The following is a 24,227-nucleotide window of genomic DNA, read 5'->3' as shown; positions in this document are numbered from 1 at the left end:
CTACGAAACGCTTTCTCTATAGTAAGTGTATGTAATTTTAACATGAGCGTAACGTTTGTGATGACCCCCTCCCTCCTAGAGGCGTTACGTATATTTTGAACGGCCTCTTAGTATATTACATTTTTATATGATTACTAATGATTCAAAGTCATCCTTAACTTTTCAAAGAAAGATAAATTATAGGACATTATTTTTCAAGTTTAACCGCTATAGGAATCCGAAAATACATTAAAACATTTTTTTTAAATTTGCATGGATATCCCCGCTCTCCTAAATTTGTTCGAAATCACAAGCAATAAATGAATTTTTTTGTGGAAAAAAAACTATATTTAGAGGTCTCGTAAGCCCTATTAGGTTTAACACGTATTTCCCGTAAAAAAATGAACTCGCTGCTTGGACACAATTCTCCCAAGTTTGAGCCCATCTGGGGCGCGCGACTGTTCTCGCGTTTCATGCTCGATTATGTCTTTATCTCGCATTACACGCTCGGTCTTCGTATTTTTCCCAAGTTTGTGAACAGACCTTTTAAAATGAAAGAACAAAGCATCGACAACTATAATTTGGTGATTGTGAATTCTTGTTTTTTAAAAGAGCCTCGCTCGCAAGTTTGAACACGCATAGGGCGCGCGACTTTTGGTTCTTGCGCTTCGCACTCGATGATGTATGTATCTCGCGATTCGCGCTCGATTATGTCTTTATCTCGCGCTGCGCACTCGGTATTTGTATTTTCCCCACTTCTGTGCACAAATCTTTTAAAATTGAAGGTCAACGTATCAATAACTGTAACTTGGTGATTGTATTACATTTAGTTATAGGTACCTCCACCTGGGATTGCTTATTTGGATATTGCAAAATAAATTACAAACTGTACTTATCATGATTACTTCAATAAATTTGTATTACATTTCGCAATATGCTTTGTTTTTTAAATATTTTTAATCTTGTTTTTTACAATTATTAGAAAATCTACTCGTTCTGTCTCGAAATTATTCATAAATTATATATTCCTTTGGGGTGAAGAACTTTTGTCAAATAATTTGTTTTCATATCTTTCGTATCGTTTTTCAACATTATTAATTGTTTCATTTTGCATCTCATTTGTTACGACAAACACAAAAACTACGCATCCTATCAAACTTTGAAAACCCCTTCAGTGAAAAATTGGCATTTGGGAAAGAATAATTGTGAAAAGTTACGGTTTTTTCTGAACTTTTCTATTTTTGTTTAATTACAGTGAGTCCAATTCTTAATTACAGTGAGGTAATAATGAGAGTCGAGAAAATTGCTCGGACACTTCAACCCCTTTTTTAGCTCATTCAGGTTTCAAACCATTTATTTGAACAATTTATTATCATTTGAAACTATCTTTATATGCTGACTTAAAACGTCTATTTCGTCAAAACTATTACCTCAGCACAAATAATATAACCTTTGCAGAAGATCTACTTAAATTTCATTCGGACGAAAACTTTTTTCCGCAGGACAGATATTTGCAAGAATATATTTAATAAGAATTGCCTTTTTTCTGTTATAACTTGTATCGCGGTGAGAACTAAGCAAATCCAATATGTAGATGCAAATACTAAAACGAATAGCTTCAAAAATCACTCCTGGCATTTTATTTTAAAAAAAATAAAAAAACTAAATGAAGGCACTGGCCTACTTTTTCAAATCCCGAGGATTTAAATTTCAGTACTCATTGTCTGCACTATCCCAATTGATTGGAAATCGAAAACTTGGTGCATGAACAAAGATTTGCGAGGATTTCAATCATTGGAGACTTCGACTCTGCTTAATGAGCATTTGAGCGAGATTTAGAGCAACGTATCCCGAGCAAATCTAATAGTGGGACAGAAGGAAATAAGAGCGAGAGAAAAGATGGGATATTATACATACAAGTTTGCATTGAGGAAAGAGAAAAAGATAGTAGAAGTGCAAGAATTTAAGAGAATGGGAAGTGAGCTCTCACTGGTAGGAAGAACGAAGACAAATGACATAATATCGCACCGGACCCCGGGATCATTGCCGAGAAAACGAAATCAAGTAGCGAAAAGTGCCACCAGGCGATCGATCTCACTCGATGCGCTCCGTTTCGCACGGCGAGACAATGAGATCACCCGATGCCGATCTACAGGGCGCTCGAAAAGAGATTGGTTTTCATTCTTCTTCTCACACCCACGTCTTGCTAGTTTCGATAATCTAATTCCAAGCCTTGCCACACCCCGTCTCGCGGCATCGGCACGAAATAAATTTTTATTGCAGCTAAAGCTGCCCTAGGATTGACCCGGGGACGGCTCTATGCAAGAGCATTGATAAGCATTGGGTGCTCTCCAAGACTCCCGTTACATCGACACGCTTGGAATAACCACGAGGGATTATCTTCTTATTAGCTTTTCAGATTCCGACACGCCGGGTTCATTCCTAATTCGAAGGAGGCCAGGATCAAGTTGTCCGCGTCTGTAGGTTTATCTTTCGGGAAAGAGAAATAAGAAAGGTACGGGTCAGATGTAATTATCCCTAACAAGGGTTTCATATAATGGTAATAAAACCATGGATTTAATTTATCTTTTGGGATTAACTGGGAGATTTCGTCACATTTCAGCACGCTGTATCCTATTTCGGGTTCAAAAATTGCGAAAGCAAGGAATCTGCTCCATTGCCAGCAAGGTTAAGTTCGCTAGCAATATGCTAGACCTGGTAAGTCCACAACTAGTGAAAATAAAACTGTTCATATAGAAATAGAATTTGGTTGCATCTCGCCGAAGAAAAACTTCCCTAAATGGGTTTTGAAAATTCGAAAAAATGATGAAGATATGGGACTTTAAAATTTTTTCTAACATTTTCTCGACATTTCTATATCAATAGTTCTAATTAATTGATTAACTTTTTAGATCTGAAATTTTTTGAAACAACATGTGATTTTAAATACAGAAATTTTCGTATAAAAATTGAGAATTCCTAAACAACTCGAAAAAATAAAATTCCGTTTTTAAAAATACATTTTTTTCAATTTTGTGTAAAAGAAGCTACAAATGTGTTTTACAAGCCGCATATATTTTATCTTGGGACTCCCAGGAATAATGACAAGAAAAACCATAAGGCCCTGCACGATGAATCAACACGGCCACGGTTTTGCGTAGCGCTGTCTGACTTTTCATACACCTCAATCCTTTCAATGTAAAACCTCGGTTTATAAAACTTGAAAGTGAAGGTAAACCCCTTTTTTGGCAATAATTTTTTACTGTCAAACCCTTCTTTTAAACAGTTAAAAAAATTAAGAGCGATATATAATCAATTAATATAAGTATAGAATTAAGGAAAGTATTATTTGGTACAATGAATCTGGCACATTTTACGCATTTTACTCTGGATTTTTAAACCCGGTTACTATTATACTAAAGACTTTGGAATTAAAATAGCTTTTTCATTACTTCTGTCATTGAAATGGGGATGACAGCGTGTATTTGTTAAGTATCGTTAATTGTTTTAAAAGTGGTAAATATTTCGCTTCGAAATGTTTACTTTGATTTGTATTGATCATCGCTGTTGTAGAAATCGACATGGAACTCTTTGAGGTGTGTTTTAGCCTATCCGTACATTTTTTCAAGATTAATGCTCTGATTGTTCAGCAAAACAGTACAAAAATGATAACTTTGCCAAATAACACTCCACGAAAAAGATTTTTGATGTAATGCAGAATTGAATTTTGATGCAGTTGCAGATTGACAAAGGGCCTTGTGCTATTATTGGTATTGAAAATGCTCTTTTTTCGTAGAATAAAAAAGTGTAACCCTTATTTTAAAATAGACATGTCTATTTTAAAATTAGGTTTACACTTTTTTGACCTATAAAAAATAGTTAACCTCATGCTAAATGAATATAAGACTCTGCAGAAATGTACGAGTAATCTTTAATTGGTAACATATCTGTTTACACTTTTTGTTACCTGGGTACTAAACAGCTTTAGATAGTAAATCATGCCCGAAAAAATTGATAGTAATGCTTGGTAATTTACCAGATGTGCCAATACATCCCAATTCCAAGATATTTTGACTTGCAGTTTACTTGCGCTTTGCTAGTTATTTGCTTCATAATATTTCGCGCCGATTTTTTACTTGTAACATTCAAGGTACCATTGAAAACGATTTTGTTCACAACTCTTGCTTTCCTATTTTTTAGCAGTATTTACTTGATTAGACTTACCGAAAAACTGTAAGAAATGCAGGCAATAATTTCCGGAATATTAAATTTCACTTTTGGCTATCAGCATACCTATCAGTTCCATGTCAGATCTTCTGAATAATTTCAGTTACTGTTATTATTTTGATATCAATTCTAGCATCCGTTCTTTATAGCGTTAAAAGAAAAACGTTAAAATAATATTTGCAAAGTTTTAAAAACTTAGGAGATATTCAAAATTGAATATTTTGGTCCTGTTTTCTTAAACTTTCATAGCTTTGGTAATTTTAGTGATATTGACGTCTATTTTTTCAATTATACGAAATAGGACTTTGATAAAAATTCGAAAAGTGAACAAGTTTTCAAAATTTTTGAAACCAAATTTTTTCATGATTTAAAAATTCTATGTACGGTTATTCACAGTACTCAAAAACTAAAACAATTTATCCTTATTTTTTTCTATAAAAAAAAAAATTATCAGAGATAGAGCTTTTTCAAAATAAATAAAAAAATAATCAAATGAACATTTTAAGCCAAACAACGCATGATATGAAAAAAACCGAGAGAAGAAAAACGTTGATTTTTGAAAGCCCTAGTTTTTGTTTTTATTCGTAACAATCTGCCCGTCTTGCAAGTACATTCGCATCTCGCGCTGCGCGCGGGGCCTGCGAGTTTTAGCGCTCCTAGGGCGCGCGACGGTTGAATCACGCGCTTCGCACTCGATAATGCGTTACCTCGTGCTTCGCGATCGGATATTTTTTCTTTGCATTTGTAATGCTTAAATAAAGCTTTATCAAAAAGATCTCTTTAAATGGTAGTATTTTTATGCGTCTTGATATTCTGCATTGTCAACTTAATTAAGTATGGTCAAAGATTAAGTTTCTTAAAGCTCTGTAGGCTTTGAGGTACACATTCTCATCATGACACTCGCGCTGCGCGCTCGATTTTCGATAGACATTTGTAAACAGGTTTTTTTCTTTAGATGATTTGACATAGAATTGCTCATATAACAAAATATGCTAGCAATAGATGAAAATTCTCTATCCCCTCCACACACTACTCCTTTCCCCTACCGAGTGAGTCACGCGTACCCCGAAAGGGAAATGGCTTAATGGTGTAATAATAATAACAGCATGTCTATTGCTTGCAAATAGCCATTTCGAACGCAATGCATGCCAATATTCAGCCAAAGAAAATGTATCTTGACATAAAATAAATATTTCAATAATATAAGGCTAAATAAAATATTCCTGTGAATTTTTAAAAGTTTATTTGATATAACAAATATCCTCTAATGTGTGTTCCTAGATAATAATAAAAACAATAGTATATCGCAAAATAATATTTTTGATTGAAAACCATTTCAAATTTTCGTGTTCAATGGTTATCTGACAATTATTAAATCCTTTTCGATACCGTTTTTGTTCTCGCGTTATGAATCCGCAAGGCAATAAAACTTATCTTGTAAACGAGATTCTTTTCTGTACACTGCGGCGACAGGCAGCTGTGATGAAAAATAATGTTTTAATCTTTTTTATCATAATTTTTTTTTAATTGGGCAAATTTGAATCAAGCGAGAGTTTTGTGATAAAATGATGTATTATTGTGCACAATCCTACTAGATTTGCCAAATTTCATACATTTGGAACGCTTTCTAATGTGTTTAATGAAAATTGTGTCTTTAATTTATTTCAGGTTACGTTTGGATTCAGAAACGAAGGACAGAAACGGTCTTCCTAGAGAATGAAATTTTTAATAGCTTTGGATGCATGCCCTCTTACCGGGAGTATACGTTCTGCCTTGATCATACTTTATTTCAGGATGAGGCTAAAGACATTTCATAAATTATCGCTACGGTAAACTACTAATATCACTATGCTTCTGGCTTTGTTTAGGTTGTATGATTTACAGCATGTAATTTTATAATTAATATTAATTAAAAAAACTCTCAAAGGAAAAAAAACATATTGATAAAAATAGATATTTTGGTTTACAAACGTGTGCAAAAATTCGTAGTTTTGTGCACAATTAGAACCCAAAATATCTCATTCTCATTACAATGAATCATCGTGAAAGCATTAAATCTATTAAAAAAATATTTTGATCTGTGATTTATATAATTTTAAAAGACTTTTTAAATTTCATGATGAATAAGATAAGATACTTTATTATATGAATCTAAATTGTTAATAATTATCGTGTATCAGAGATAAAAATTATGAAAGTAAGATGAAAATAGTATAATTTATGAGAAAGATTCATATTCAAAGATTTCAAAGAGTTTATGGGAATTCAAAGAAATCAAAACAATTCAGACTTCTAAAGCCTTCAAAAGATAGAGAAAGAATGTTTAAAAAGTCAAGGAGTTCATAATTAATTTAAAGCTTCAAACAATTCAAAAAATTCGCGGTGAATTTAAAAAAATTCAAAGAGTTCAAGAAAATTCTAAGAGTGTAATAGAATTAAAATAATTCAAGAGAAATAAGTGAATTCAAGAGAATTTAAAGAATTCAAGACAATCAATTAACAAGTTTTGGTAAGTGTGTGCTTAGAAAATGTGGCAGAATAGATGAATGTACGTTTTATCAAATTAATTTAAAAAGAGTATTGCTCTTGTGTTTATGTAGAAGAATTAACTTTATGCCTAAGGAATCTTGAATGCAGATATTTTTATGATTTGTTTCATTATCACCTTTTGAAAATATAGATCTAACCTCCAAATTTCAAGAAGTAGAAACCGAATAATCTCAAATAGAGATACAATTTAGCATCAATAACATCAAACTATCTTGACTAAATGAACCTAGTTTACGAGTATAAGGATTCTATGACTACTTAAGTACCTTTCATTGCCTTTTGAGATTGCGGCACGTGGAGTTCATTTCTAATTCGAAGAAAGACTGAATCAAGCCAACTGGGTTCATTTCGAGTAGAGATATTCTTGGTTTCGTAACCAGCAAATATTGTTTTTGGCAAGCATGTTCCGGAGAGCTGGCGGCCTCTGTCTTTTTGACTTATCTTTGTTTGTTCGTATCTACAGCCTCGAGTGCGGAGGAACCTTATCCAAGAATCAACGCTAGCGGCGTTCCCGTGCGCGGTAACCCATATCCCCAACGTTAAACGACTCTGGTCTATTGGTGCACGTTCGAGGAATCACGATGCTTGATTGTGAATTAGAACATGGATCGCCGCTCACTAATAAGCCATCTGATTGTAGATTCCAACACGAGCCATGTCGCTCGTTGCCCCATTCGTTAAAACCAATTGTTTGTACTTGTACGGTAGTGGAGTTTGCTCCGGGGCGTTAAACGAATCTCCTACACCAGTCACCATCCCCAAGGGAATGGAGTGAAAAGACGAAGGCGAGGCACTTATTAAGTTAAGCTTCGTATGCCTAAGTACGGCTCTCAACGTACGAATTATAATCTAGAGTAATGCGTGACACCCAGGGTAAAAGTAATGACAGTGAAACGCTTCACGTGAACGTGACTAGCCCTTGGAATAATTTTTTTTTTTTTTTTGATACGGTTAAGCTGATTTTGTAAGTGTAGGCAGTTGGTAATTCTTGATGTCCTTGGAAGAGGAATGCGTATTTTTAAGAGACGATGGAAGTTCTTTCGCTGACATACACACCTAGCCTAAACCAATTTTTCATTTAAGAAGGGCTTGTTCATATTGGTTTCTCACTGATTATTTCTTTAGGGCACCTCTTAAGTATCTTAAGTCTAAATTTAAAAAATTAGGTAGGAGCCGGTCCACGTACCACGGGTACAATTTGTTACCACTATTGGCCCCATACTTTGTAAAAAATCGAGTAATTTTAAAGACACCTTCCCCCTTATCTCTGTCAATGTGAACTTACCTGATTTTATATGGAAATATAGATATTCATAGTATTCAATAGCCAGTGAATCGGCTGGAAAGTAGAATCTTCTATACAAAAATTATATATGGTAGGAAGTCCAAATAATAAGTCGTGAAAATATTCTGAGTTTTTCACGTCTTTCTGATAGAATGTTTACAGATTCAGGTGAAAGCCCCCCGGATCTTCGTGTAGACATTCGTGGACTATTGTCATTTACCGAATTTTCGTTAACTAATAAATATTTTTTGAAAATATTTCAATTATGTACTCATGTATGTCAAAGCTTAAATTAATGACGATTTTTAATTTTAGACACCTACATTTAGAAATTATAAATAAGTACTCAAAATGTCCGGTAACGCATCTACAAAAAGCAACGAATTTTAAATGAAAAATTGATAAACAATATAACAATAAACAATCCAAAATTATTTTTTTAATTGACAGACATCACTTATATTAAGTTAAACAAAACAAATACCATGAAAAGAGTTTAATGTTTTAGAGTTAAGGATTTAAAATGTCACTTCAAACTCTGTCCCATAAGTTTCTTGTTTGGTCATGAAGCAATGCTATTTCAGGATAAAACTCTAAAATAATTATTCAAACTATTCATAATACGGTCTAAAATAAACTTTGGTTCTAAGTAAAAGTAAATGATTATTACTTTTTTTCGTATTATTTTATATTAAATGTCCGATAACGTTCTGCATTAATTTAGAATACTACAAAATGAGAGGAAATTTTGAACCGCTTAAGTGCAAATCCAATACGTCGTGATAATAGTCATTTTTCCCATATTTGTATCTGCTCTGCATATTTTATTAAACTACTTGGTCGTTAAGGTACGGCTCCGAATAACACAACGCTACTGTTCGGCCACACCTGATTGACCACCGCACAACCCCCATGGCTCCTTCACTCCTACCCCCGGCGCGGCGTCAATGCTCGAAAGTACTATATCGGAGAGCCCCCTATTTAGGAGTTTCGATGTAATAACATAGACATGGTTACCATGTTTTTCCTATAACACGTGAAAAGCTTCTAAAGATAACTTCTTACCATATTATGGGTTATTAGAGCATGTCATTGCCATCGATTCGAGGTTTAGTCAGATCCGTAAAAGTAAACATTTTGAAACGTTATTGATTATCATAAAGGTTTGATGAAAAGAGAGACATAGTAATTGATAAAAATAAGAAAAAAATGCCTTTTCTATAGTGCGATGGCATTATAATCTATTTTAATGTGGAGTACCCCATAGCAACGTTATCCAGGCCTAATTTTGTGTGGTGCAAAACAAAATTACCTTGAAGTTTAAGTCAAACCAATCAATAATCAGACGTGTCGCAAAAGCTCGCAAAAATTAAAAGATTAACATGTATAAACAAACCCTCCCCCTCCAACTTCTCTTCAAAGGGCCAAAAAATGCCTAAAAAAGTAGGTCCCGGAAGCTGGAATTATAACATTGTCATGTGTAATGCATGTATTAATGCTTGTTTCAGGTGATTCTGGTTTATGAAACTCGGAAACTATTGGACGTGTCAAATTCTCCTTTGTGCAGGAAATTAGTGCTAATTGACTGCTCTGAATTTGTGATGTGCAAAAAATCTCGGCACTTTTTTACCACAGCATTTTGGTTTTTGTAGCATATATTAGCACTAAATAATTAAATAATTTATATAATATTATATAATAATATTTATATAATAATTAAATCATTCCTAGACAAAGTAGAATTTGATACCACTAATAGTTCCCGAGTTTGATATGCCCAAGTCACCTGAAGCCAGCATTACTACGCGTTTTTGGTAAAAAAAAAAGTGCCCGGATCTTTTTCGCAGCACAAATCAAGAGCACTTAATTAGCACAACCTACGTGCGTAAAGGAGAATTTGATATCACTAATAGTTTCCGAGTTACGCATACTGGAGAGACTTCAGTTGAAGCTAGCCTTACAATCCATGTTTTCGACCAAAATCACTAGACAAATTTTTGTCTGTAGCATAAATCAGCACTGAGTAAGAAGTAAATTATAGAATAGGGCCCATATCAATATGATAATGTTGTGATTCAGGCTTCCGGAACTTCCAAAAAGCTTAAATTTAAAATATTGCGAAAAATTAACAAATATATGTTTGCTCTGTTTTCCCTCTTATTGCCATAAACAGTTTTTATTCGACAAGTTAAATGTTTTTAAGTATGTTTAACCTAATTTTCAATACTTTAAAGTATACGCAAGTCATTCAAATAAAAAATCTAAGAAAAAATTTCAGAAGGAAAACATTGAGTGTATTTTAGATCGAATACGATCTACCTGGAAAAATTTTTTTTCTTGACCAATCTGAACCAAGGCTTTAAACAAATATTTCTTATTTAAGGAATTTGTACAATGATAAATATTTAGAATAATAAACTTAATAACAATATTGCTCAAACAACAGAAATTAATAAATAAGTACGACTTTTTTTAAAAAATCGGTTAGTCACATCCGAATGACGAAAATATATTTATTAATAAGCGACAATGTTAACCAAATTAAAAAATATCGAGTTTACTACCACTTTTTAGAAAAAGTAAAAAATGATACATATAAAGCTAGAACATCGAATTTTTTATATTTGGAGGGAATCGAATCCACTTTAATACGCATCCAAAAACTTTCACCTGAAATGCTGGAGAAAGGAGATATTTTACAAAAAAAATTAAATGAAAACATATTTGAACTAACAAGCGACTTCTAATAGTAATCTTTCGCAAAATATTTATAAATTTAAAACTTTCTTTTTTACAGATATGTTTACAGGCGTTAAATTCTGCTATACATACTTGAAGAATTGAATGCTTTAAAACAGAGAAATTAACATAAAATACATAGAACGTATTTCCTAATATAAAATAGAAGAGTTTCAGCAAATACAGCTGTATTTTCTATGCGGTTTCATGAAAATATACTATAAAAACGAAAACAAAATATGAAGAGATATCCCAACGAAAGCTTTATGTGCAAATTGGTTCAGACAAGGTATGCATAGCTTGTTGTGAAAATATCGGCTACTATCTGTGATAGTATTGATTTTGCATAATGAATAAAACTTTTGGAAAGCCCGAATATCGGTTTCTTAAAGATAAATGTTCTTTAAATACTGAAACTCAATTTCTTTACTTCAATATAAATTTCTTCCTTTGATTCGGTAAAATACTTTTCCTCGTGTGAGGATTGATATACGGATATTGGAATGTGGTTTTGATGCCTGCGTCTTTGTAAGCGACAGTTTCAATAGTAGCGTCACCCGTAAGTAAGCGGCTCCCGAGTTTAAGTATGGTATAAATCCTCGATATCGTGAGTCTTCTTCGATACCCCATCTAAAGTTGAGGAAAAGGAATTCAGGTCGAATATTTTCTGTATCCAGCAAATATACCTCTACCCTACACCCTACAACGACTTCTTATCGGGGAGAAGTGGAGTGCTCTAGAAATTTTCCTGTCAGGTGGGTATGCGCAACACTTCCAAGGTATCTAATAGAATTACTAACACTTGATACTCTTCCGTGTTGTATGTCGCGCTAAGATATTCGTCGGCAGGATCAAAGAATGTCATGTAGTATGAAGAATTTCTTAAAGGTAGCATGTATCAACATGAGCTTGGCAACTGGAAATCAAATCTATTTTATAACACCTACTTTGACTTGTCTTCAATCGACTTAGCTTTTCCAGAAAATACAAACAGGGAGTGGTGTGTAAAAGCAAGGGGAGATATCTCTTTTTATACGTATTATGATTAAAAATAATAATCATTAGTATAATCTGTATTTATCAGGATCTACTTTATTCTACCGACTTAAGACGCTCGCAATGTATAGCGCGCTACCTGCTCTCCCGACGACCTTTTTCTATTGTTCAGCGTTGGTCTGGATCTGGAAACGCTGTCGCTCTCAACCAGCGTCTTCTGGATTACGTGACAGGAGTACATTTAAATGGAATAGACCATGGAGGTCTAGACGAGGGGCTGGTCACTCAGAAATCAGGAAGTCAAACGAACAATGACTGCCACCGGAATAAAGATAATTTCGTAGAAACCTCCCTCGTACTAACTCTAGATTTCTTGTGACTTACCACGAGACATCCTCGAAAAGTTAATCGCCCGGTACTTGAAACAGATCGATCGAGTGTTCCCAACAAAGTTACGAATCTTTTCAACAGGGATTTCGCCGAACCGGCCGGCTGGAGTGAGACTTTTCGTGAAGTACTGAGACTTACTGAGACTAACTGGGACTAACCAAGGAACAACGTAATAGAATTTAGAGATTCATACTGACCTCCACAGGCCCTTTAGTAAGTCCTAGAGTCACCTTAAATCTCAGTGACCAGCTCTTCGGGTCTAGTTGAAGGCGCGTTGCCGTGTTAAAATGTTTGGAAAACTGCAATGCAAAGTAATATACGTTACTTAAAGAAATTTTCATACTATTAATACTAAATATATTTATACTAAATTAAATATTTATGGAGTCTAATTGTTAACGAAACATGTGGGTTTCTTTTTTTATGACTTACATAAATTTCAACCATTAATAGTCACCTTAATAGTCACTTAATATTTTTGATAGAAAATTCATTTGTTTTGTTCAAAATTCAACTATTTCGTTGAAAATTTATTTCAATTTTTTAGAAACTGATTTTTGTAACTGAAAATGAAGCTATTTTATTTTTTGTTGTATATTTATCTTTTTTAATTTACAATTCATCTACTTTGTTCCAAATTTGTCTTTTTTGTTAAAAATTAATTGTTTTGGTTGAAAATTCATATATTTGGTTGAAAAGGCGCTATTGTATTTCTATCCACATTAACTGCATATCTGGCGAATATTGCATTTTAGTGGGAAATAGTTTCTAATTTCTTTATTTAAAAAATGCATGCTTTATTCACAAGTGGACTCTTTAAACAAAATAGATATATTTTTAATATCAAAAGAGATAAATATGCAGCAAAAAATAAAATAGTTTCATTTTCAGTTGGAGAAATCAGTTTCTAAGGAAATAAAATAAATTTTCAACAAAACACAGAAATTTTCTACCAAAAAGATTAAGTGCCTATAAAAAAGTATGCAAATGGTTAAAAATTTACGTAAATCATAAAAAATAGACACGCATATTTCTTTGACAATCAGGCTCCGTACATATTTAATTTAGTATAAATAGTATTAAAATTTCTTAAAGTAACGAACGTTACTGTGCATTGAAGTTGCTCAAACATTTTAACAAGGCAACGCGCCTTCGACTCGACCTCCATGGTAAGGCGCAACAGAGACACTTTTCCATTTAAATGTACCCCTGTAACATAATGCATAAGGCTTACTGTAGAATGATCTATGGTATTCTTGAAAAGCGACTTTTCAGATCCATTTTTTGTTTTCTTTGAAATCTCCTTCTGAAAGACTTATGTTTCTGGCAATTGTTCCAGAGTCTAAGATTTCCTTTAAAAGTTTGGGGTCTACGAAAATTACTCTTTAAATCCCTTCTCATGAAAACTTATTCGTACCATATTTTATGCTCACTTTATTAAAAAAGAAACAACAATCGTCGAGATGCAACTCACATATTTAATTTTCAATGGTATAGAGAGTTGATTTCTGATATTGAGAATGCGATTTGATATTTTACAACTTTGGGGTTCAATTTGTTGTCACGCAGGCCAAAGGAAGTCTTCAAATTATTCAGAAATATTGGCTTTAAGCTAAATCGGCGTGTATAACTGAAGCATACAAAAATCGATTTCTATATAATGTTTTGAAGCCTATCAAAATCCCATGAATATTTATACCCAGGGAGTGCATCCCGTATGCGTTTTTTATTAACGAAACTTTGTTGGAGTTATTTTGAATAAATTTAAGAACTTATTCATCCATTAAAATTTCGATTTAAAAAACGGTTCCTCACTTCTGATCCACATCATTTATTAATTTCAAACATTTAAATTTGAAAAACAACCATTACTTTTCAAATATGCACTAAATTAAAGTAAAACCTTTCTTTCAATAGAAGTTATATAAAAATTATATAATTTTAAACGATTTACCCTTTTATAAGCAATTTATAAATTTTAATCATGAAATTAAAACCTTTTGTGCTACTTTGTAAATCACTTTAATTGAGTTATTTTTATTTAAATAGTTTTTAAATTAATAATGGTATAATTTTCTAATTAATCAACAAATGCACAATTGAATAAAGTGCAACAATACAGGTTTCCAATATAAAAGTGTTTGATTTTTAACTACTCAAATTTAAAATAATTATGGTTTCTTATTTCTTTTCAGTTCCACGAAATAAATGGAAAACAAAAAACTGGAAAAAAATTTGTTTGCAACAAACTATTAGAATATTTTATTGAACGACAAATTAAGAGATTTGATGAGGCATATAGGTGCCTTCCCGCCCCCACGAAACGTTGGAAAGGGGTAGAATTTTGAAATTATTTATTTAACCTATCGAAGGGGTGTTTCTGACCTTTTGGATGTTTAAAAGCACCTAAACGTTGAGTGAAATCTCTTCAGTTAGCTATCGTGACATACCAATATTTAAGACATGGTAGTAAAAAAGGTAACAAAAATTTAAAACTTCTGCCTGGTCGAATCGCCTAATTTATCGTTCAATTAAAAATTCTAATAGTTTTTCGCCGGAAAAAAATGTTTCTCCAGCTAAAACAGGTGACGCCCCTATTCTGCAATTCTACCAAAATCTTCAATTTGAAATTTCCAGTTAAAAAAATATATATTTGCTAATAATAAAAATTGTAGCATATTTTACAACGAGAGTAGCTTTCATTTATACGTATTAAAAGTTTTAATTTTTAATTATTCAGTTTGGAACGATTTTGTGTCGGAATTAAAAATTGGAACAGAACTAAAATTTTCAAAATTAAATCATGATCAAATATAATGTCTAGACTATGGTAGAATGTGTGGTTTAGACATTGCAAACTGCATGATTTATAATTGGAAAATATTAAAAATACCAATTTTGAACGTGAAAAACTTAAAACCCATGCAATTAAACAGTTCAATTCCCAAATAAAACTATTTTAAATTTCTTAATTCCATGTGATATGAAGTGACGTTTAGTGTGATTGAATATGTATTTCTCAATAAAATATATATTGTTTTTCAGACAGGCTTATCCTTCAAAATTCCTATCTAAAAATATCCACAAAAGAGTGAAGCAATGAGTTTAGTTTAATATTATAATGGAATTGAAATATTTAAAATATGATAAATATGATAAAATTTGAAAACGAGAGCAGAAATGTAAATAAAAAATGAAAAAACACTTACGAGTGATCCTTCAGCACAGTTTCAATTTTGCTTGTCAAGACAGACCAGACATAGATGGACCCGTCGGAAGAACCAACAGCGATATACTGGCCATCAGGACTGAACGTTGCCCGTGCCCAATCACAGCCCACTTTGAAGCCATCAGCACTGAAAAGTAATTGGCTAATTAAGTTTCAACGAAATAGTAAGCACCCTCTGGTAAAAAGAACAACGTGAAATAATTCTTCAAAGAAATTAGTCTTCGTTTTAATTTCTTTCGCCGGGAAAGACCTAAAGTAGATAATTACACGCGTAAGTTGTAGGTAATTTATAACCATTTTGAGGAGATTCATGTTTGGACAGTAGAGTGAATGGACATGTGCTCATTCGCAGTAGAGGTACATAGCATACACAGAAAATCGCCGATCCGCCAATGTACACCGATATCGGTATTCAAGTGAGTTGCAACAAATTTGAGCCACACAGGTTCATTCGGGGAATCCAGGGGAAAAGCATCATTTAGACACAGTTTTTTCTCATACAGAACAACGTGAAGTGTCGTCTACAAATTGTCAAGTCACCTGTCAAGATGATTTTGTCGGGCGTTATTTAGGTGAAATAGATGTTAATAGACAGGTAAGTTATAATAACAAGTACCTAACTTTTCCTTTCCTCCCATTTAGCAGTGACTATTAGTGCCTTAGAATAAAAATTGTACTTGGCATGATATAATATCCAAATCTTAGGTTAGCCAAAACCTACATGACATTCAAACCACCAAAGCCGGGATGTAAAACTATGTCGTGACCGTCTGCATCGAAATTGATGCCTCGGCGTTCGAACAATTCCCACTAGATTTTCTGCGGAAGTTTAAAGTTATCTAATCTTGCAGTTACTAGTGTGATTCATGAAAAATAACGTGAATACAATTGTGTAATAAAAACAGAAATTTGTTTTTCACGATGAGTAGGGATGTAAAGTTTCATAAAACTTTAGTCTGATGAAAAGTTTGATGAAACATTGGGGGTTTTGTAAAACATTGTAAAGTTTCAAACATAGCGGCGGAAAAATTCTAACTGATAAGATAAAATCCTAACCTGATCTTAGAGGCCAAACCGATCTGCGCACGCACAAAATAATTTTTCTTCTCATCCCTATGTTTCATGAAACATATGAAATTTTTACATGAAACGTTTTCACGTAAATATCTCCAACGCGGCGTTAGTTCGGCCAACACTCCCTGCTTTTTTGCATTGCATGGCATGGGACTAGACCACTTTTTAAAAGTTTCTCACTAAACAAAATGTTATTTTTATGAAAACCCCTATTGAAATTAAATCTATTTTATTTACGCAATATTTCAAAACAGTTTTTCAAGACATTTATATAAATGCTAAAGGGAAAAATGAATTTAAACGTCACCCAATAAACTTGCTAAAGTGGAATACAGCATTTGAATTTGAACAAAAAGTTAAAAATAATCCTTTCTATTTCGGAATATACAAGTTTATACGAGACTTAAACTTACCATTTTAGGGTTTAGTGAGTACTTACATTCTTAAACTATCAAATGAATAATGATTATTATTATTCTATTATTGAATTAAATAGTCCCTAAAAAAGGAAAACTATTTTTCAAATGCACTTACACAGAAAAAATTACTTTTCACGAAGATATTAGAAAAATAGAGTAAAAATTAACCGAATCCCATGCATTTGGTCAATTTTTATCCCCTCAGCATTCAACGAAGTGAAGTTAGCTAGTGATTTAAGTGAGAATACCTTATTGTGTATGTAGACGGTCATGACTTTTTCTATACATCCCGGCTTTAGTTTAAATGTCGACGGCCCTGACCAACCTGATATTTGGAAGTTGCATTAGGAAGTTATAATTTTATTCTAAGAGACTAGTACGCACTGTTAAATGAAAGAAAGTTGAAAATTTGGTAAATATTATTGCAATTAATTTCCTTATTCACAATTATTTAGCCTAATATCGCAAAGCGAATAGTTGCTTTGACAGGTGTTCAGTTGGCTGACAGCGCTGTTCAGCACTCCACAACTGTGCATGAGCCAAAATTCAGTCATCAAATGATACTTTCCCCTAGATGCCCAGATGTGCACCTAAATTCAGAGGAATACATTTGAGACTTGAAAATTCTCTCAAATGCTCATTGGGAGACCAATGAAATTTCAGCTGCAACAAATTTAACACCAGCGTTTTTCTGTGTATGTGTCTGCTGAATAGAGTGTACAGTAGTGTTTTATAGCATAAAAGGCTGCGCAGTATAGTGATGTGATATATTCAAGAGCAGTAAAATTATATCACATATTCCCTTACACAGTTCAGGTGTATCACATGTACGTTCGCGCAGTAGAGTTCCATGACAAATACCAATCTTTCACAATTTGTATTTATTTATTTAATTTATAGCGTTACAATAAATAGCTTAATGTTTCCGCGTTATGTTTCTAGATCAAGTCAATCGGTGCTAATAGAATCCAATCGATTTTCTGATCGGAGAACCTTAAAATGTAACTTCTTTAAACCCGTTGACATTTGAATATTTTAGACAAGTATTATACTCAAACGGCAATAATCTTTTTTTAATTTGGAAAAAGGTAGTGTGCACAGACGACTCTTATATTTGGAGTGTGAATTCACTAAGAAGTTATAAAGGGCGCTTGTCCAAAAATGCATAACCAATTTTTTTCTCTCTATAGGGCAAGTTACCCCCCCCCCCTAAGTTTCTATTTCCTTCTTATACTTCAGGGTTACATTGAAATGTGCTAAGTTTTTTAAAATGGATTTATGCCCTGACCCCCCTACAGCTCCCAATATATGACCCAAAATTTAAAAATACATTTTCACATAATATTGTTAATTTTCAGCAATTTCGATCATTTTCTTTCATAAAAATAATGACTAATATACAATTTTAATATCTCCCATGACTCTTCAAACCACTTTTATTTGCTTTAATAAATGTAAATTATTTAAACGTATAGTTATTCCCAAAAGATGTAAAAAATCGTATTTCCTGCACGGAGCATATTTGTGGGTTAAATTTTACATAACTTAGTTCGGTAAACGGAGGACATTACGGCATTTTATTAACATGTCACATTCAGCCATATAAAATGAAATAGGGTAACATTTGATATAAAAATATCAAGTATTTCAATAAATTTATTATAATTTAATTCACCATTCAGTAAGAAATATTACAACTACATAATAAAGATCACCTGACAGTTATGTAAAATGAGATGTCGATTACCTACGAGTTAGGTAAAATGATTCGAACTGTTAGTAAATTATATGTGAATTCTATATCCCAGTCATGTAAAATTTCGTGCGTCAGCAAAAAAAAGGATGCTTGCTACAACCAGATTCTGTGGAAGGCTATCCACTTATTACTAGACCCATCCTTGCACAATTTGTCTCAAACAATCACATTAAATTACAATACATTACAGATTATATATTCGCACACTTTTAATGATATTGTAACGAGATCATTCAAAAAGAATGTGGTGCAGAAGAGACGCTAGTAGACACATGGGAAAGAAGTCGGTTAAGATGGTTCGGGCATATTCAGAGAATGACAAATGAAAGACTAACGAAACAAGTGTATCAAGGTAAAGTAAATGGCAGCGTGCCCAGAGATAGACCGCGGAAAGAATGGTTAGAATGTGTAAATGTGACCCTATTTAGAAGAGACATAAGAAGCCACAGAAACATGAGAGCCTGCATGAAAAAATGCATGGGCATAAAAGAAGCTAGAGAAGTATGCCAGGGCAGAAAAATACAGCGATAAATAGTTTTAAAAAAAGAGTGTCAGTAGAGTGAATTTCGCCTGAAACAAAAGACCTTGACCACTAATGGACCCAAGTGGGGAACCTTACATAGCGACTTTGTGAGGATTTTCACTTGGGGTGATTGCTAGAGAGATTGATCAGTAACCTGGGTCGGAGCAGTGTTGCGGAACGAAAGTGTTATTTACATAAATAACACGAGAATTCTGGATCAATCTGAAAATTCTCTATCCCTTCCACACATTACTCCTTTCTCCACCGAATGAGTCACGCCTACCCCGAAACGGAAACGGCTTAATGGTGTATATAACGCTTTTAAAAATCGAATCTCGGCTAAAAATTTAAAGTACGAGTAAGTCGGGGCCGTCGAAAAAATATGTGGTCCCCGTTCATCGAAATTTCTTATTTTAACATTTTATTAATAACCGGGTTTATAAATGTAGAGGAAGTAAATAAAAACATTGGATATTTTTTTTTTTATTAAAAATTGTGTTCACCTTGAAACCCTAAATTATTTAATTTTCAATATTTTAAATTTATGAAAAATTGAACATTAAAAACTTACAAATTAAATTTATGTAAAATCTATTGAATTAAATGAGGTTATAATTTGATGAATAAAATCAAACATGTAAAACTAATCCATGTATTTGAATACTTTCTGAAGTCCTACAAATATTACCCGAAACTTAAAAATGTTAAAAGTTTGTACGGGGGACTTGGCTTTAAACTTCAGGCCTGACAAGGTTGACGTCCCTAGCGATTCTCATTTTACCACACTGTCGTGTAATTCCTCTCATATTAAAAGTGAAAATCTCTTAAAAATTCTGCAATATATGCTTTCTTTGAAGTGAATCGTTCATATCCCACGAAAATAAACATTACATCATTCATTTTATGAAAATTTACATTACCTTGCGTTATTTTATGATATACTAGTATGAAAATAATACAATCCTTATATGAATTATTACATATCAGAATTTTTCCTTTCGAACTTGAGATTTCACATAACTCTTTTGTAATATTTATAGTTCTGTATTGTATTAAATCCTAAAATAATTGTAAACTTGATCTAAATGCAGTAATGATCTCCGTGTGCAATAAGTTTAATAGTTGGTTATTGTTTGAAGTAGTGCATTCTATAAAAAAACATTATGTAATTACTTAAATAATTAAATATTGTTTATTTCAAATATTACAAAATTGAGCCAGAGATGTCAACTTCCTTCTCAGATTGGTATCCTATGCTACAATCATTTCATTGTTCTCATTTACTTTCCGTGAAAAACTAAAACCTTAGAAACAGAAGATTCCTCTTCAGCAACTCTATTATTCCTTTTTCTAAAAAGCACTTCGTGCCTGACCTGTCTCGTCAACAACAATCTAATGAGCAGGAAGCGAATTAGTGAGCTGTAGATTTTAATGACTTCAGGAAGCAAAACTATAGATCTTAGAATGTCTCGACTGAAGTCGTTTTAGATGGTATATTTATTTATGTGATTTGATCTTTAAATATCAGATAAACTTTTTATTAAATTTTAGACATCTTGAGAATGGGTTGTCAATATTCGTGTATTGATTACCGATAGAGAACACTGCATTGAGTTAGGGAATATTTTAATTGAAAACCGCGAAGCTGCACCTTTACTCGTATCCACGTGATGCGAGTGATTGGCAGACAGCCGTCACTATCTGCAAAGCAACGCATTGTAATCTGGCCAAACCGTAGTACCGAGAGAATTGCATCTAAAACCACACCGGTGCGACATAACCCTGCCAAACGATAAGTAACCAAAATTGGATTTAGAAATCTAGCGCAGTATGCCTATAAAGCATAAATAAAATCGAATTTAAATTGCTGCATTTACAACCAAAAATCACTTTTTCACATATTATAAAAAACCTTATACGCAACTCTAGAATATTTGGCTAATCTGCCTTTCTACTTCATTAAATCTTGTTAAAAAATATTTTCATTCTAGCATCAACTTTGAATTTATGTTAGAGAAACAATTTTTACTGTAAAAAGCAGATTTTTAAAATACTGTAAATGACCATGACTTCCCCGCTCCTCAATAAAATGTATAAATATCATAGATCAAAGGATTCTTATCGAGTCAAGGAATATATTTATTTGTTACATCAGCTTTGATTTGTCATAATAAAAAAATTTACGATAAAAAAAACAGTTTCAAAGTATTATAAAACTAAAAAAATTTAATGAATATGTTTAAATATCCTGCTGTCAGGTTTAAAGTATTAGTGATAAAAATGAGCCATTTAAATTTCATCTATTGATCTGTATTTGAAAAACTTACCTGAAAGAGACAACAATCTGTTTCATTCGTAGATCTAGGAGTTTGACCGTATCATCCCTCACACAGCTTAGAAGATAATTTGCGTCTGAAAATAAAACAAAGAAAATCTGCATGAATTCCTTGGACTATATGAAGAGACTCCAGAATTCAACTTAAATTGCTTTCCTCCAAGTAACGTGAACATCGCGTTTTATACCTCACGCTTGAACTGCTTCGGATTCAAAATTTGTTTCAGAAACCACCTGAAAGTTGGAAAGCAGTCTTAGAAGCTAACTAACTTACAAGAGACTAAAGACAGTTTCATATTTCCAACCTACATTTACCTTTTTCAACAAAAAGACCTTTCCCAGAGAACATTTTTGCGAAGCGTATGTCAAGAAATTCAAAGAGAAACCACTGTTTAGGGCTGAGGAGCCGCAATGAAAATTATACAATGAGAGGTGAGGATAAAAGTAAAGGCAATAAGGAAATTCTCTCTTTTATTCATCTTCTTTTGAAATGTGCAGATTTTATATTAAAGCTCCACGAAAAACCTCGGGTCATTTTATGAAAACCTTTTCCCTCTAAAATTGTTATTAAAACTCATTCTTGGCACTCGCAAAAAAATTAATTGAACTCATTTTCTCAGTAACCTGAACACTAAAGGTACAAATTACTTAATGCAAATTTCATCTTAATGAAAACTTTTAAAAGTTGGCATTATTTAGCGAGGAAGTCAAGTTGACAGATATCAATGTAAAAAGAGTAATACATTTTGATGCATAGAAGAACACTTTAATATTATATTTTTTAAATATATAGTCTTCTTAAAAAAATTTATTTTAATGTTAAAGACAATCTAAATCCAGTCAAAAACTTATATGAATATTTTTAATTTAACAATAAGAATCTTACTAATAATGTATTTAAATTTGTAAATGTACAAAATATTGTGAACCTAATAGAAACTCTTTTTGAGATAGATTACCCATTTAAAGAATATTGCTATTTGTCTCGAAATTAGCTTTTTTCCGTGATATTTGTCATAATTTTTCTTATAAAAACCACGGCGACTCGACTCAAATTGTTAACATTAATGTAGAAATGGTAAAGAATATTGTTGAATTGGGATGGACAGAGACTTTGATAAATAAAATAATATTGAAAAATGTCTTCCAACACGACATTTTCTTTGTTGATTCTTTAGCATACTTTTATATGTTACAGTTATAACATACATAAAAAAGTGTTCTTGTACCTATAGTTTTACAAATTAGCTTGGGTACCAATAATTATCTCGCAAGGGGCCGTGCATAAATTACGTAAAGTGTTTTAAATCAAGGCCGGGTTGGCTAAAGATTTGTCTATGTTTTATAGGAAGTGGTGCGTGGTTAAACCCATTTGTAATGTAAAATATTTTAAAGACCGCTGATCTTAAAAAAACAAAAATCAGAAGATTTTTATTGTAAGCAGCTGTTTCTCAGCGCAATCTAGTTCTTTCTGTCCATATTTTCAGTTTTTTAGGCAAATATTTTAAAAGTATTGAAAACGAACTTAAATGTTTATTTGAACAATTAGACATGTTGATCAGCGATCCAGGTGGGAGCAGTAATGCGGAACAAACAATTTATGTGAATAAGCAGCAAGGGAATTCTAGATTGACCTAAAAATGTATAACCCCATTGTGCCTTCCCATACACTTTCCTTTCTCATCTTCCTCTTTTTCACACCTTGAGGTGGCTTAGTTGGTTAGGCGCTCGGACTTGACGTTGAATGTCCGAGGTTCAATCCCTGAGCCGGCACATCTGACCATTCTATCAACCCTTACCGAGGTTCTGGTGGTTCGGATCGCATCTTAATCTGTACCACCTCCCTCCCCCATACCATGCACTTAGCTGCAATCCAGTCCCTGAATGATGGGGCAGAAACCAGGCTTTACCCAATATGTCTAATTAGACACACTGCTCTTATCAGATCACTTGACTGCATAACTAAAATGCGTCCGTGACTGATCATATCGGCCGGGACAAGCCAGTGCAGCTTATTCAAAAATGAAAATTAAACTATAACAAAAAGCCTTCGACATATAGAGCTGTAACCGCCTTATGCCTGACACATTATTATTATTATTATTATTATTATTATTAGATGGAAGCTCTAAGGAAACATCCAGAGGCGACTGTTATCACCTCCAGCGCTCTAGGCTCATCAGTCACTAGACTCCTCAGTCCGTGGCTATGATGAAAAACCGGGCCCACCCGAGAATAAGTTAAAAAAAAGATTATCATTAATATAATTCTTTAGTCCATAAATTATCTAAATTAACATATATTACTTTCTTTTTGGTTGGAAATTTGACTGCTTTGTTGAAATTTTGTCCTTTGCATCTGGAAATTTATCAATCTGATTGCAAATTTTTCTTTTATTACACCATTAAGCCATTTCCCTTTCGGGGTAGGCGTGACTCACTCGGCAGGGGAAAGGAGCAGTGTGTGGAAGGGATAGAGATTTTTCAGATTGATCCAGAATTCTCGTGCTATTTAAGTCCATGCATGTTTTCATGCTGGCTCTCGTGTTTCTGTGACCTGCTCTACCAATAACTTTCTTACCTTCATTTCTTCGTCTATATAATTCCTCATCTATCTTCCCGTTCCTTGTAAATAAGCTACCAAGGTATACGAACTTATCAACTTGTTCAATTCTCTCATCATTTAATAAAATATTGCATAGCGTTTTCTCACTCTTTCCTTCGAA

The 24,227-nt window shown here is 33.0% G+C and overlaps 1 protein-coding gene across 2 annotated transcripts in view; it reads right to left on the bottom strand.

Annotated features, from left to right (window-relative positions):
• Positions 1–24,227, bottom strand: part of LOC117172024 (autophagy-related protein 16-1-like) — a 100,277-nt gene that overhangs the window by 19,801 nt on the left and 56,249 nt on the right. For both annotated transcript variants that reach the window (XM_033359746.1, XM_033359744.1), the window contains exons 3-4: positions 21,495–21,579; positions 15,376–15,522 (exon numbers count right to left, since the gene is read on the bottom strand). In XM_033359746.1, the coding sequence (XP_033215637.1) occupies positions 15,376–15,522; positions 21,495–21,579 (232 nt within the window). The remainder of the gene's footprint in view (positions 1–15,375; positions 15,523–21,494; positions 21,580–24,227) is intronic.

Source organism: Belonocnema kinseyi, chromosome 4 (assembly GCF_010883055.1).
Source record: "Belonocnema kinseyi isolate 2016_QV_RU_SX_M_011 chromosome 4, B_treatae_v1, whole genome shotgun sequence".
In the NCBI taxonomy this organism is placed as follows: domain Eukaryota; kingdom Metazoa; phylum Arthropoda; class Insecta; order Hymenoptera; family Cynipidae; genus Belonocnema; species Belonocnema kinseyi.
This window is presented reverse-complemented; position numbering and strand designations above follow the sequence as displayed.